This window comes from Garra rufa, chromosome 19, assembly GCF_049309525.1.
Source record: "Garra rufa chromosome 19, GarRuf1.0, whole genome shotgun sequence".
In the NCBI taxonomy this organism is placed as follows: domain Eukaryota; kingdom Metazoa; phylum Chordata; class Actinopteri; order Cypriniformes; family Cyprinidae; genus Garra; species Garra rufa.
Genome location: NC_133379.1, coordinates 10,937,396 through 10,953,866, shown reverse-complemented (window position 1 = coordinate 10,953,866; position 16,471 = coordinate 10,937,396). Strand labels below are relative to the sequence as shown.

General features: G+C 35.4%; 1 protein-coding gene across 1 annotated transcript in view; it reads right to left on the bottom strand.

Moving 5' to 3' along the window:
* The window catches only part of LOC141292505 (transmembrane protein 164), a 36,846-nt gene extending 23,742 nt beyond the window's left edge, over positions 1–13,104 (bottom strand). The window contains exon 1 of the mRNA XM_073824527.1: positions 12,153–13,104. Coding sequence (XP_073680628.1) covers positions 12,153–12,590 — 438 coding nt within the window. The 5' untranslated portion in view covers positions 12,591–13,104. The remainder of the gene's footprint in view (positions 1–12,152) is intronic.
* Positions 13,105–16,471: the final 3,367 nt, after the last annotated feature.

Sequence of the window (16,471 nt, the reverse complement as noted above, 5' to 3'; positions counted from 1 at the left end):
ATCAATTCAAACTAATGTTAATATTAGAATACAATTTTCAATGTTTAAAATTATAGAGACATTTGTTTACTAGTGAGAATGCTAACAGGAAAAAAAAAAAAGGTTGGTCACAAGCCATAGCAAATCTAGGGTTAATGATATCACAAATTGGCATAATTTAGTATCCGCTGGGAGGATATCCAGCATTTCCCTCTTTGGATATGAAGAGCAGTCTGGGAGCGTAACATAAGAAGGAAGGAAGTTGAACCCTGTCAGCAAATATCATTATCCCAGGTGAGTCAAACTAGAGAAGAATCTGACGTTGTATAAGATGATGATAATGCTTTCACTATTTTGTGCAATATGCTCCAGAGTGGCACAGTGAACAATTATGATAATAGTATTACACCAATTCAAATATAGAAACATTGTTTTTTTACAATTCCAATATTTTTTTCAAGTGCTTATTTAATTCAATGATAGTCTAAACTAAACTGGGCCATTTTCTGAAGAACATGTGAGCTTTATACGATGAACAGATTAAATTTAACAGTTTATTCACATATAAACACATAGAGCGAATCACATGTGGTGAACATGGAAGCTTGTTTTAGAATGAGACACATATATACAATGCACTCAAAGTCTAAATCAAATCTGTGTATCATACAAAGCGATCACATCTCTTCACGAGGCTTGGATTAAACCCCTTAATTCATATGGATTTATTTTATGATGCCTTTATAAACTTTTTGAATCTTAAAAGTTTTGATTGCCTGGACTTTCAATGGATAAACCGATATCTCTCAGGTTTCATTAAAACATCTTAATTTGTGTTCCGTATTAAACTCTAATGAAAATGAATTTGAAATGACATGATGGTGAGAAAATTGATTTTTTTTTGGTAACACTTTAACTAATGTTTAACTAATGAACCTTATTGTAATGTATTAACTAACATGAACTAACCATGAGCAATACATTTGTTACTGTATTTACTAATCTTCATTAACGTTAGTTAACGAGAATACAGTTGTTCATTGTATTGTTGTTCCTTTAATAGGAATTGTTAACTCAACAACAAAAAAAAATTTGCTTATGCTCTTTTCCATAAGTGAACAGAAACCAGGACTATCAACAACCTTCTCAGGAACAGACTGAACTCCTAATCTTCTCCTTCATCAAAACATCATGTTTGCATAATCAAATATATGCAAACATCATTGGTGGATCATCTCATGTCTCTTAACTGATGGTGGCTTTGACATTCAACACAAAATTCTGCATATCTGGCCAACAAATGAATTATATTCTTTTTATTTTGGTTTGTTTTTTTACTGAACAGCTGGATGAGCTCTGATCGATAATGCTGTGCATTATACTGATCTCATCCTACAAAACAACACGTATCAATCATCTTTAGCACCGAGTACATTAGTGTCGTCTTCTTAATGCTGCTCCATTTATTGAGGCTAAAGTAATTCCGCCTAATGTATCCTGTCAAATAAAAGTTAAATTGCTTTGTTTTTTTTTTCTCACAAGGTTTACAGGAAGGATGTACTCACATTAAAAACATGCTATTAATCTATTGCCATTTCGTTAAATTCTGTACACAAAGTGAAGCACGTTGCTTTTCTCATGTCCACTTGTGCATTATTGTTACTATTGGTTTTACACTCAAATTGTTTGTGTCTGAGCTCAATTGAAGCCGTTGACAATTCCCAACTATTTTAGCTTTGATATTTACCAAATGATAAGTCTGTGACCTTGTTCACATACTGTAAGACTTGGACAAATAAGTTTATTGACATGAGTGGAGTCATAGAGTTCCTATGGCATACTGTGCTTGTGAACACAAGCTGAGTTTGCATATTTGAAGTCTGATAGAGAGGCATCATAGCATGCCGTAAAAGACAGGCAATCTGGGGCTGGACTTCAAATCCAGCAAGGATTTACCTAGTTGGTTTTTATATGAGAATAAAAAAAAATGCCTGAGTACTACAGATTTGCGCAAAACTTTGGTGCTATTATATAAATGTTGATTAAAAAGTATTGCAAAATGGCGGCATTTTCATTAACCATTTTTTTGTCTCGTGATATGTCACGGCAACAGATCTTTGTGGGATTTTGGCTATATTTAATCGAATGTAACCTGTAAATTTCAATTGCTGTTTTGCGAAATATTCCTTTTTTCGAACTGCTAGAAAAACCACCTCATGTGAGCGTTAAATTTTTTTCGATATATGGGAGTTTTTGCACAATTGACATTTCCATTAGGCATATTTTCAATTCACAATTTCAATTGACGATTTCATGGTGCTTCCTTTTTTCTATTAGATTAGCTTTGAGATCTGTGCTTCTCTTTACCTTTATTTATATAGTGCTCTATACAAGAGAGATTGTTTCAAAGCAGCGTTTACAGTAAACAGGGAAGCAATAGCATCAATGATGCAGCTGCCGTGTGGTTTGTGTTTTTAGCTCTCTGTGATTGTAGCTTTCTGGAGCTTGTTTTTCTTTAGAAATCTCTATCTTATTATTACTCTCTGCTGTTTAAAGTAATTAAAAACAGCTTTACTCCCAACAGACTTAAGTTATCCATCACACTAATCTGACCGCTCACTTTACCCGTTAACCGCGAGTGCAGTGGGTTAGCTATTTAGCTTGCCTCCTTTCTCTCTCGCGAACCGTTTCGCTTTTATTCCACAACCACGATTTGCAACAAGTTAGCATTCCGTTAGCCGATTAGCTTGCGAATCGCGATTCCTTTTACGTCCTATTCACTCCGTTGTTCCTCCTCCCATCCCTCTCTTCAAGAGTTCATCAAAACAACAGTGGTAAGTTGGAACCATTCTACAAAAACGGTGAGTAATGGCTTCTTCTCTTGCTATTGTTGTCTGCACCACCTGCCACATGTATAGCTTATCTATCTCTGTCGGCAGTGAGCCTTATACATGTGATAAATGCAAGGAAATAGCTAGGCTGACAGAGAAGAGTTCAGAACTAGAGACACACATCCAAACTTTAATGGAGGATAGTAAGAATGTGAGGGACTTAGATACGGCTTTGGATGTGACTAGCTCAGGGAGCCATGCAAATTGTTCGGTTCCGGTAGTTACAGCGCCTGTGCAGCAGGGCAACTGGGTGACTGTGAGACGGCATAGTTGCGGGTCAAAACACCGCTCTTCCGTTCTGATCAGGACATCAAACAGGTTCTCCCCACTCAGTGATGCACCCACTGAGAAACCTGATGAAAGTGCTCTAGTAATTGGCGATTCTATTGTACGGAACGTGAAAATAGAGACTCCAGCCACCATAGTCCAGTGTTTACCGGGAGCCAGAGCGCCTGACATCTTGGCAAATTTAAAAGTGCTGGCTAATGCTAAACGTAAATTCAGTAAGATTGTTATTCACGTTGGCACTAATGATGTTCGACTTCGCCAGTCGGAGATCACTAAAAATAATGTTATAGAGGTGTGTGAACTTGCAAGTACGATGTCAGACACTGTAATATGCTCTGGTCCCCTCCCTGCTTACCGTGGTGACGAGATACATAGTAGATTGTCATCGTTAAATGGCTGGATGTCAAAGTGGTGCCCGCGAAATAACATAGGTTTCATAGACAATTGGACGAGTTTCTGGGGCAGACCCGACCTGTTGAAAAGAGATGGTCTTCATCCCTCCGGATGTGGAGCATCTCTCCTATCTAGAAATATGGCACATAGTCTTAGCGTTTGCACTTGACTAACTGGGGCCCAGGTCAGGAAGCAGACAGACTGGCTAAACCGACCGTCTGCTAGCCGCCTCACGTCACAGAAATCAGTTAATTCTCAGCACATAGAGACCCTTTCACCTACAGTCGTGGCCAAAAGTTTAGAATTACATAAATATTGGAAATTGGAAAAGTTGCTGCTTAAGTTTTTATAATAGCAATTTGCATATACTCCAGAATGTTATGAAGAGTGATCAGATGAATTGCTTAGTCCTTCTTTGCCATGAAAATTAACTTAATCCCGAAAAAAACTTTCACTGCATTGTTAAGAAGGCTTCAGGGCATCCAAGAAAGTCCAGCAAGCGCCAGGATCGTCTCCTAAAGAGGATTCAGCTGCGGGATCGGAGTGCCACCAGTGCAGAGCTTGATCAGGAATGGCAGCAGGCAGGTGTGTGCGTATCTGAACGCACAGTGAGGCGAAGACTTTTGGAAGATGGCCTGGTGTCAAGAAGGGCAGCAAAGAAGCCACTTCTCTCCAAAAAAAAAACATCAGGGACAGATTGATCTTCTGCAAAAAGTATGGCGAATGGACTGCTGAGGACTGGGCCAAAGTCATATTCTCCGATGAAGCCTCTTTCCGATTGTTTGGGGCATCTGAAAAAGGCTTGTCCAGAGAAGAAAAGGTGAGCGCTACCATCAGTCCTGTGTCATGCCAACAGTACAGCATTCTGAGACCATTCATGTGTGGGGTTGCTTCTCATTCAAGGGAGTGGGCTCACTCACAATTTTGCCCAAAAACACAGCCATGAATAAAGAATGGTACCAAAACAGCCTCCAACAATCCAACAACAGTTTGGTGAAGAACAATGCCTTTTCCAGCACGATGGAGCACTGTGCCATAAGGCAAAAGTGATAACTAAGTGGCTCGTGGACCAAAACGTTGACATTTTGGGTCCATGGCCTGGAAACACCCCAGATCTTAAAATTTGTGGTCAATCCTCAAGAGGCGGGTGGACAAACAAAAACCCACTAATTCTGACAAACTCCAAGAAGTGATTATGAAAGAATGGGTTGCTATCAGTCAGGATTTGGCCCACAAGTTGATTGAGAGCATGCCCAGTCAAATTGCAGAGGTCCTGAAAAAGAAGGGCCAACACTGCAAATACTGACTCTTTGCATAAATGTAATGAAACGTATGAAGTGCTTGTAATTATATTTCAGTACATCACAGAATCAACTGAAACAAAGATCTAAAAGCAGTTGAGCAGCAAACTTTGTGAAAACTAATATTTGTGTCATTCTCAAAACTTTTGGCCACGACTGTAGATATCACACTATAGAGACTGTGTCTGTTCCCCGAGCTAGAAAATACAATAAACGTCCAAAGCAATGTAAGAGTAACAATTTAATTGATGTTCAACAAATAAAAAATGTATATAATACTGAGAAACAAATGATAAAGCTTGGCTTATTAAATATCAGGTCACTTTCTACGAAAGCACTTTTTGTAATGATATGATCACTGATCATAAGCTAGATGTGCTCTGTTTGACAGATACCTGGCTAAAACCAGATGATTACATTAGTTTAAATGAGGCTACCCCCCAAAATTACTGTTACAAACATGTGCTACGTGTAAAAGGTAAGGGGGGAGGTGTTTGCACAATTTATAGCAATATGTTCAGTGTTTCTCAGAGAACGGGCTTTAAGTATAACTCGTTTAAAGTAATGGTACTCCATATAACATTATCCAAAGAATCAAGTATTAATGATAAATCTCCTGTGACGTTTGTACTGGCTACTGTATACAGGCCACCAGGGCACCATACAGACTTTATTAAAGAATTTGCTGATTTTCTATCCGAGTTAGTGTTGGCCGCAGATAAAGTCTTAATAGTGGGTGATTTTAACATCCATGTTGATAATGAAAAAGATGCATTGGGATCAGCATTTATTGATATTCTGAACTCAATTGGGGTTAGACAACACGTGTCAGGACCTACTCATTGCCGAAATCATACTTTAGATTTAATATTGTTTAATATAAGGAAAACAGTCCGACGCCGTGGTATACTGAACACACTCGTGCACTGAAGAGAGCACGACGAAAAATGGAACGCAGCTGGAAGAAAACAAAACTAGAGGTTTTCCATACAGCCTGGCGTGAATGTAACATATCCTATAGAAAAGCATTAAAAACTGCTAGATCAGATTATTTTTCATCTTTCTTAGAAGAAAACAAACATAACCCTAGGTATTTATTCAATACAGTGGCTAAATTAACGAAGAATAAAGCACCAACAGGCGCTGAATTTTCCCAACAGCACAGCAGTAATGACTTCATGAACTATTTTACTACCAAGATAGATACTATTAAAGATAAAATTGTAACTATGCAGCCATCCGCTACAGTATCACATCAGACATGCTATAGATCTCCTGAGGAACAATTCCATGCATTTTCAACTATAGGAGAGGAAGAGTTTCACAAACTTATTAAATCATTTAAACCAACAGCATGCATGTTAGACCCTGTTCCATCTAAGCTACTAAAAGAGGTGCTTCCAGAAGTCATAGATCCTCTTCTGAATATTATTATTGTCACTATCATTAGGATATGTCCCCAAAACTTTCAAACTGGCTGTTATTAAGCCTCTAATTAAAAAAACTCAACTTGATCCCAATGAATTAAACAATTACAGGCCGATTTCAAATCTCCCTTTTCTGTCAAAGATACTAGAAAAGGTAGTGTCCTCACAATTGTGTTCTTTCTTAGAGAAAAATGGTATCTGTGAGGATTTCCAGTCAGGTTTTAGACCGTATCATAGTACTGAGACTGCTCTTATTAGAGTTACAAATGACCTGCTCTTGTCAACCGATCGTGGATGCATCTCTCTATTAGTACTACTGGATCTTAGTGCTGCGTTTGATACTATTGACCACAATATTCTTTTAAATAGACTTGAAAATTATGTTGGCATTAGTGGTAGTGCACTGGCTTGGTTTGAATCGTACTTATCTGACCGGCATCAATTCGTAGCAGTGAATGACGAGGTATCATATCAATCACAAGTGCAGTATGGAGTACCTCAAGGCTCAGTATTAGGGCCATTACTTTTTACACTTTATATGTTACCCTTGGGAGATACCATCAGGAAACATGGTGTTAGCTTTCACTGTTATGCTGATAATACGCAGCTCTATATTTCTTCACGGCCTGGCGACACATACCAATCTGAAAAACTAACAGAATGCATAGTTAAAATAAAAAATTGGATGGCAAGAAATTTTTTACTGCTAAATTCTGAAAAAACAGAGCTGTTAATTATTGGACCTAAACCTCCGCATGTAATAACCTAAAACACAGTCTAATACTGAATGACTGCTCTGTCAATTCGTCGTCATCAGTCAGGAACCTAGGTGTGCTATTCGATAGCAATCTTTCCTTCGAAAGACACATTTCTAGCATTTGCAAAACCGCATTTTTTCATCTAAAAAAATATCGAAATTACGACCTATGCTCACAATGTCAAATGCAGAAACGTTAATCCATGCGTTCATGACCTCAAGGATAGATTATTGTAATGCTTTATTGGGTGGTTGTTCTGCACGCTTAATAAACAAACTCCAGCTGGTCCAAAATGCAGATCATTAGTGAAGACCTCATCACCTAGACGGCCATCGACGCAAGACAGCGAAAACCAGAGTCCTCTCCAATCTGATTTTGTGGCAACTTGGAACTCTTGCATCTACATTAATATTAGTCTGTTTGTTTCTTATTCCCAGGTCACCATAGCAAACAGATCCAGTCCGTATCCAGATCAGATGGTCACTGCAGTCCCCCGGATCCAGTCCAATCCAAGAGCCGATGGTGGATCAACACCTACAGCCGAATGTCAGCGGATACCATGTCAACTAGATGAGCCCCAGAGACAGATCATCAAGAAAGAACTCCTACCCTAAACGGCCACCGGCACAAGGCCATGGGAACCAGATGAGTCCTCCCCAATTTGACTTTGTTGCAATATAGAACTCTTGCATTATTATCGACATTTTACTTTATTATTTTAATACTGTAAGGTTGCTTTGACACAACTTGTATTGTAAAAAGCGCTGTATAAATAATCTTGACTTGATTTGATCAAACATATGACAAAGCTCTTACAATAGTGTCATTCAACCATAGGCTAAAACACGAACATAGTGGCTTATAGCTGGCTTATTAATGGTCATGAACGGACAAGAAGTACGAGAACATCAAGAGATCTTCCAAAAATCTGCATGTGGCTTTTTGCATATATTAAAGTATTCTTTTAATGAATTAAATACTTGTTTTATCCATTGTTTAAAATTGTTCGCTTAATGCCATTTTTCAGGTTAAAATGTGTTAGCAACATTTTTGTATAAAAAACATTTCAGTTTTGTCCACAGTTTAGTTTGGGGACCAGTTCTCTCTATTAACTAACTATTAACCATGGCTTTTGCCTCAATAGTTTGCTGCTTATTTTATTAATAGTACATAAAGTAGTTGTTAAGGTTAGGATTATGGAATCTAAAATATGCAGAACAGCCAATATGATAATGTGCATGCTAATAAACAACTAGTTTACAGTGAGAATTGGACTGTTTTTCACAGAAGTCACCACAAAGTACGTACAGGTTTAAATATTTGTAGTTAAATATAATTGGTTATTAGTTTATTAACAGTATTACTGTTTAGTTATGCAAGTTCATTTAACTGTAACCAACAATGCTGTAACTAGGCATGTGTAAATAGCATTTATTAATCTAGGTTAAGAGTTGCTAAACTTGACAAACGCCTTCCAAGTTAAATATTTACTTGAAGTGCCTCCTGAAATTAAGTTAATCTTAGCCATTTACAGAGGTTTAACTGTGATATTACATTTAATTCATATGAAAATGTGAGCTACTGCTGTGCTGAGACATCCAAACACAAAGAACAAAGGCTCTACCGCTTACTTTGAAGGATGTTTATACTTGGTTTCACACAATATGTGTCTTAAATTCATCAGTTTCTATCATTCAGACTCTTAAGCTGTCAACATGCCAAATCCTCCAGCTTTTATTTTGGTGGAACATTAGTGAAATACTTTGAACTTCTGTCAACAAATATATTGGAAATTGTGCAAATGAGAATGCATATCAAGTGAACCTTGCAAGAATGTTATATAAGGATAGCCACAGATGTTTTGAAGGATGTTGGTAACCAAACACTAACCATCGACTATTTAGTGACCAACATTCTTCAAAAACTCATATGAGTGTGAAATCAAAGTTTTTTGGTGAACTGTCCCTTTAATACATTTGCTTAAAGAAAGCCTTAATGAAACTGTACAAGCAATTTGCCAAAAAAAAGATTTTTTTGTGTAAATCCTAAGGATGTAAACCAGTGGTGATGAAGGCAAATACTAGGGATGCATCGAATTATTGGCAACCGAAATTATAAGGCCGAAAATAGCAAAAAAAGCTGTGTTCAGCCTAATATGCAAAAAGGCAGAAGAAATTATACAAAACAATGATGTGATGCAATCAGATAGAGGCGTGCACTAATGCAGCAAACATGTTGGCAGTGTGGAAGCATTTAAAACTGACAGAGAAAGATGCAAAAATCATTACAAGCACCAACAGCGAGAGACTGTTTAGTATCGCATCGCATGTCTTCCATGAGAAGAGAAAGGGCTGGTTGTTGCTGGTTACTGTATCGCAAATTTGCCTTAAACTGTTCTTAAACTACTGAATGAATGTTATGTTGGCTAATACACGCACAAATTGTATGTATTCTGACAGCGCTGCATGAGCCCCTTAGCCAGGGTTCAAAGTCCAAAGAGTGGGGAAAATCTGCGCTGAATCATTCATAAAAATCATTAATAATTCTGCTGCTGTTAGCAAAAAGCAGTACTGAGGTCTTCTTGTGGGTTTCCACCAAAATAATAGTCAACATTCATAAATGTTAGTATTGTGATTTTACTGCCGTTCTGTCAAATAAAACAAGGTAACAGAAATAATGATAACAATCATTACAACAGCTCTATTAATACATTGATTATAGCATTCTCCTTTGCTCAGCAAGGCTGCATTTATTTGTACATTAAAAACACATGCCTGATTAAAGAAGGGGGTCTTAAAATGGCCAAAGAATTTATTTTACTAATTAATTATAATATTTTAATAATATAATATGTTAAGTTAAATTGTGCTTTGTTGGTAGGCTATAATGTCTACTAGAATGTTAAAAAATATTTTTTAAATTGTTGTTTTGTAATTGATTTTTTTTTTTGAAAAGCAAGACAAAAGTGTAAAAAGCAAATATTGGCTGTTTAATTAAAGCAATGATGAAAATTGGCAAATATATGGGGGAAAAACATGAAAAACCACGTCTGGGAATCTGTGTGTAGTTTTGTTTGGTTTCAGCCAAGAATATTCATTTCGGTGCATCCCTATAGTGAATACATATTAGAAATTTACTATCCAATGTGATACGTCATCTAGGCCTATATATTTATGGGCTCCCAGCACAATACATTCAATATTTTTCCTTTCTGAGCATGTAACTATATATTTTTTAAATATATTGATCATGATGGCCCTCAAAAAAAAATCATCATATTTTTACTTGCATTGCATCCTCCCTTTGAACGGCACTCACTGATTCCTTCGGACTCTCTAAGAAAATACTAAATAAAAGGGCTTTTTGGGTTTGACACATTTTGGTTGCTGACTCCTAAATATTGAATTGACATCTTTTTTATCTTCAAAGTTCCCAACATTACACATGCTTTAAAATACTAAGGGATACTCCACCCAAAAAAAAAAAAAAGTAATAGAGTAGATGACAGAATTTCCATCATTGGGTGTATACCTTTAAGAACCAGTTTGGAAATTATAGAACATGACTCAATAAACTATCAACCAAATATGTTCTTAGCAGTGCACATATCACATGTACAGTGTAAGTTAATCATGCATACAAATGCACATGCGTCATTGGAATAATTATATTTAATGGGTTTGTGTGCCTCAAGGAATGCAACTAAAATAATACTAATAATTACCACGGGTAAATAACAGATAATTCGATTAAATGCAGTATTTGGATAATTCCAAGAGATTCATTTTTCAGTAAAAAGTAAAAAAGAAATGGTGTTTTGTACAGTACATTTTTAACATAAAATATTAAAATACCCACACCCATTAGAGTAATATGAAATTGTTTAACTAATTTATAAGATTCACCTAAATAAGCATTTGTTTTCATATTTAAAAACAACTTTTTGACTGAACATGAAAGACTATTTGTCTTTCAGCTGGTCTGAAACTGTACATGAAAACTGTACACTGATAAAAATGAATTTGTAATGAAGTAAATAACAGAGGAAAACAATTGTAATTTCAACATTAAATAATTTAGAATTTTGAACTTAAGTATTTTTACTTGGAATTGTTTGTTATTTTCACAACGATTGTTTAAGTAAATGTCAAAGCCATGATCCTGTTGTTCTCATCATGTACTTGTGCATGAATAATTAATAAGGTTACATTTTTTGCTGTTTTTGAGTTGTATTTACACTGTGTTATTGTTGCTTTTGTTGTTAGGTTAAGTAACTTGCTGTTTTGTAACATTTAGAGTTCATTTTTTTACTCAAAATGACCCATTAATACTCAAAAACTATTCACTAATTGTTACCATCATTGTGCATTATGTGATAAGTATTGAAATAGTCAACATATAACCCTAAAAACAACTTACGGCTAACGTACAGCTTTATAAGCGAGCCACATGCTTTAATAACATTTTTTTGTCAGTGCTATGATGTTTAAATAAAGTAAAGAATTGGACAGGAGGACTGCAGAGTAAACTTAAAATAATTAAGTCATTTTTTACTTATTTCCTTTGCTAATTGTACTTAACTTAGTTAAGTAGATTTGACTTAATTCCATATTTAAATTTTACTTAAAAAAATGTGCATTCAAATACTTGCCAAATAGAAATTATGCAAATTTACTGTGCTTTTTTTCAGTGTACATTAGTTTAACCACTTGCAAAAAAACCAACAATAAAAAAACGAAAATACAATACTTCCTCCTTTTTAGAAATTATCTCTCTTTAAATGAGCCAAGAGGTCTCATTTCCTTCCTATGTTCTGAGAGCCTGCTAACTATAAGAGGGGAACTGCAAATGATAACAAGTTCAGAACTGCATCCAGGTGTGTTACGCAACGTAAAAACACATTTCATAAATGAGCAGTGCATGCACTGACATTCAAAGCTTGGAAGCTAAACAAAACGTATTGCATCAAAACCCTTCACTACTGCTAATTTTCCAATAGTTTAGTTTGGTTCAACTGATTTTAAAGCTGCAGCCTTGCAGTTATCAGCCCATATTTTGTCAGAAGAACCACATCCGCACGATATATTTGCATGATTTTCTCATAGATATACTTACTTGCACCATTGTGACCACATGGCATGGATTGAGGAGGTAGATGACAGTCTTGGTGGCAAACTTAAACCCAACCTCAACTCCAAAAGTCATGCAGAGAGCCACAAGCAACAGGTTTTTGCCCCAGGTGTCCTCCTTGCTCCTCCTGCCATCCTTCCCCACATCTCGGACCTCTTTAGGGACATTGAGCTTTTTGATGGCCACCAGCACTTCCAGGATAGAAAAGAACACAATGATCAGAGTCTCAAATATTCTCTGGCGGGGAGAGAGGAAGGCTGCGCACTCGGGCCCTCCATTGCCCTCAAACATGGGGTCCACCCCTCCATACATCCAGTCCAGCAGACTGTAGATATTGTACCGAGACATGTTCCTCTGCTCGTATTGGAAAAGGTACGAACAAGACGGAATAAAAGACAGGACACCAACCTCCTGGCGAAACATTAACGTCAAATCAGTGAAACGAATGATGAAATGATCGAGGAGGTGGCCAGCCTCAGCTGTTTGATCAGATCCACATCCTTTATGTTAAACACACCTGTGGGAGAGATCTATAGACTAGGCTAGAAGATGCGATGTATTCACAGATGATCGTCAAGGAGGAAGACGCATTTCCAAAACGTCACGTCTTGACTGGAAACTGATTCTCAGCTAAGACAAGAGTCCAGAATATTCCTTGCCAGCGCGGATCATTACATAAAAGCTTAACAGAGACCCCTGATCAGCGCCGAGAGGCCTCAAATAAATGAACACAAGTCTAAAACACGACTACGATCGATTTGTGAGAGATCTAGCTCTCTGTTACAATGTATCATCCGACAAACGCGGTAAAAGCAGACGCAGAGGGTGCGATGTGTCCGGGTCCATGTGGCGTATTAAAGACCTCCTCACCATAGAAACGCCGCCCTGTTCACGCTGGCCCCCACAAATCCATCCACACCGCAACACGCCTGCGCGTTTAGTTTCTCCTGAAAACCATCACCAGCATATTGATATGCCTGCTCGTTTCCTGGAAATGGACTAGAGGGCAGGGGCCCCGCCTTCTTTGCACAAGTACGTACTTGTTAACTCCCTCACTGCCGGTGAAGCTGTACTTGTTACGGTTGAATTGGCGTAAATAATATAAATAAAAGTGGAGGGCTGTAACATAATATAATATGTTACCCTGGACCACAAAACCAGTCTTAAATAGCACGGGTATACATTGTACGGATCAATTTTTTTTATTTTATGCCAAAAATCATTAGGATATTAAGTAAAGATCATGTTTTATATAGATATGTTCTAAAATTCTTACTATAATACATCATATAACTTCAGTATAACTTATAAATATATCAATATAACTTTTTTATTATTATTATTAATATGCATTGCTAAGAACTTTATTTGTACAACTTTAAAGGCAATTATCGCAATATTTTTAATGGAATTATTAGTATCCTTTTTATATTGACCATTCATCCAGAAATTAATATAATATAATATAATATGTGACCCTGGACCACAAAACCAGTCTTAATTAGCATGGGTATACATTTCTAAATTTGCTAAATTTCTTACTGGAAATATATCAAAACTTATTTTTTTTGATTATTAATATGCATTGCTAAGAACTTCATTTGGACAACTTTAAAGGCAATTATCTCAATATTTTTATATATGGAATAATTAATATATATGAAATAATCAATATATGGAATAATTTGTATCCTTCTTATAGGGATAGTTCATCCAGAAATATAATATAATATAATATAATATAATATAATATAATATAATATAATATAATATAATATAATATAATATAATATAATATAATATAATATGTGACCCTGGACTACAAAACCAGACTTAAGTATATTTGGGTATATTTGTAGCAATATCCAAAAATATATTGAATGGGTCAAAATGTTTCTTTTATGCCAAAAATCATTAGGATATTAAGTAAAGATCATGTTCAATGAAGATATTTTCTAAATTTCTTACTGTAAATATATAAAAACTTAATGTTTTGATTATCAATATGCATTGCTTAGAACTTCATTTGAACAACTTTAAGGGCAATTTTCTCAATCTTTTTAATGGAATAATTTGTATCCTTCTTATAGGGATAGTTCATCCAGAAATTAATATAATATGTGACCCTGGGCCACAAAACCAGTCTTAATTAGCATGGGTATACATTTCTAAATTTCTAAATTTGCTAAATTTCTTACTGTAAATACATCAAAACTCAATTTTTTGATTATTAATATGCATTGCTAAGAACTTCATTTGGACAACTTTAAAGGCAATTATCGCAATATTTTTAATGGAATTATTAGTATCCTTTTTATATTGACCATTCATCCAGAAATTAATATAATATAATATAATATGTGACCCTGGACCACAAAACCAGTCTTAATTAGCATGGGTATACATTTCTAAATTTGCTAAATTTCTTACTGGAAATATAGCAAAACTTATTTTTTTTTTATTATTAATATGCATTGCTAAGAACTTCATTTGGACAACTTTAAAGGCAATTATCTCAATATTTTTATATATGGAATAATTAATACATATGAAATAATCAATATATGGAATAATTTGTATCCTTCTTATAGGGATAGTTCATCCAGAAATATAATATAATGTAATATAATATAATATAATATGTGACCCTTGACCACAAAATCAGACTTAAGTATATTTGGGTATTTTGTAGCAATAGCCAAAAATAAATTGTATGGGTCAAAATTTTTCTTTTATGCCAAAAATCATAGGATATTAAATAAAGATCATATTCCATTAAGATATTTTCAAAATTTCTTACTGAAAAATATATCAAAACTTAATTTTTTTTATTATTAATGCATTGCTAAGAACTTCATTTGGACAGCTTTAAAGCAATTATCTCAGTATTTTTAATGGAATAATTTGCATCCTTATAGGGATAGTTCATCCAGAAATTCAAATATAATATAATATAGGGTGAATTCAGGTAAAGTGGGTTGTTTAAGCGTGATAGTACTGTGCTCAAGGGGTTTACACTTTCAGAGCAGGATTTTTTTTTTTCAAATTCATTAAATAAATTGACATTCACTGGTTATTTTGAAGTTGCCATGTATAATTTACTGCAAGAAATTAAAGTCAGAGACTGAAGAAAGGAAAGAGAGAACAAAAAGTCTAGACATGAAGTTCAAACTATGGAGTGAAGAAAGAATGAGAGGTGAGAAATATAGATGCAGAATATAGAGCTTTAAAATATGGACACAATTAAAAATAGTTTAAAGTTGTTACAGAAGCAGACCAGAAGACTGAGGTAAGTGACAATGATAATAAGTTTATTTACAGCAGAGCAGGATGATGATGATAGCGTGAAAAGACCGGGTAAGTGAACAGTTCTGGATGAGTTTCTTGGTGTAGATGGATACGTGAAGACAGTATATCTTTTCCTTTCCAGGAACGACGGGAGGAGGACCGGTGAAGGTGGAAACACTCACACACACACTGCTGGAGATCCGTGAACAGACTTATGGCTGACACACCGCTGACTGGAGACTGAGACGAGACTTCGACTAGGATGGACGAGAATACAGGTAATTATCAGAAGGTAAGTTAGAAGGTAAGTATAGCAGGGAATTGAGACCACAAGAGTGAAGCTCAATGAGTCCGCTTCGTGCAAACAAGCCCGGACAATGATGACTGTGTGTGTGGTGCTCTTATGGTGAGTTGCTGATTGAGTGCAGGTGCGTGGTGATCAGAACTCAGGTGATTGTGATCGGGGTGTGATTGTGGGTGCAGAACCTGACCAATCCGTAACAGTTATAGTAACATCTTTAATATATTGTAGAGTTATTTTTTTTAATTAGTATTCTGATTTCTGAATATTCTGATATTATGATTTCATCAAATGTAATTTAACACATTTAATTGAGATTTAATTTATAATTTATTTTACTCATAACCTGTAGGTTATATATTTTTGGGGGTTTGTTAAATATGTTGTTAAATATGTTTGTCTGAACATATGTGTTTTTAATTAAGATGAATATTTTTTTGATAAAAAAAAAAGGGATGGCCCACTTTACCTGAAAATACATTTTTCTGGAGCATATGACCTCAAAATGTTTATTAGTATATATCTTGCAAATAACACTTTATATGTATTTAATTTGAAATATTAAAGCTGGACCTTAAAGTTGAAAGTAAGTAAGAAAAGTAAATTAACAAAAAAAAAAAAAACATCTAGGTATCTAAATTACACGTTTTGCAAAAAAGTGACCCATTTTACCTGAGTTCACCCTAATATAATAATATAATATAATATAATATAA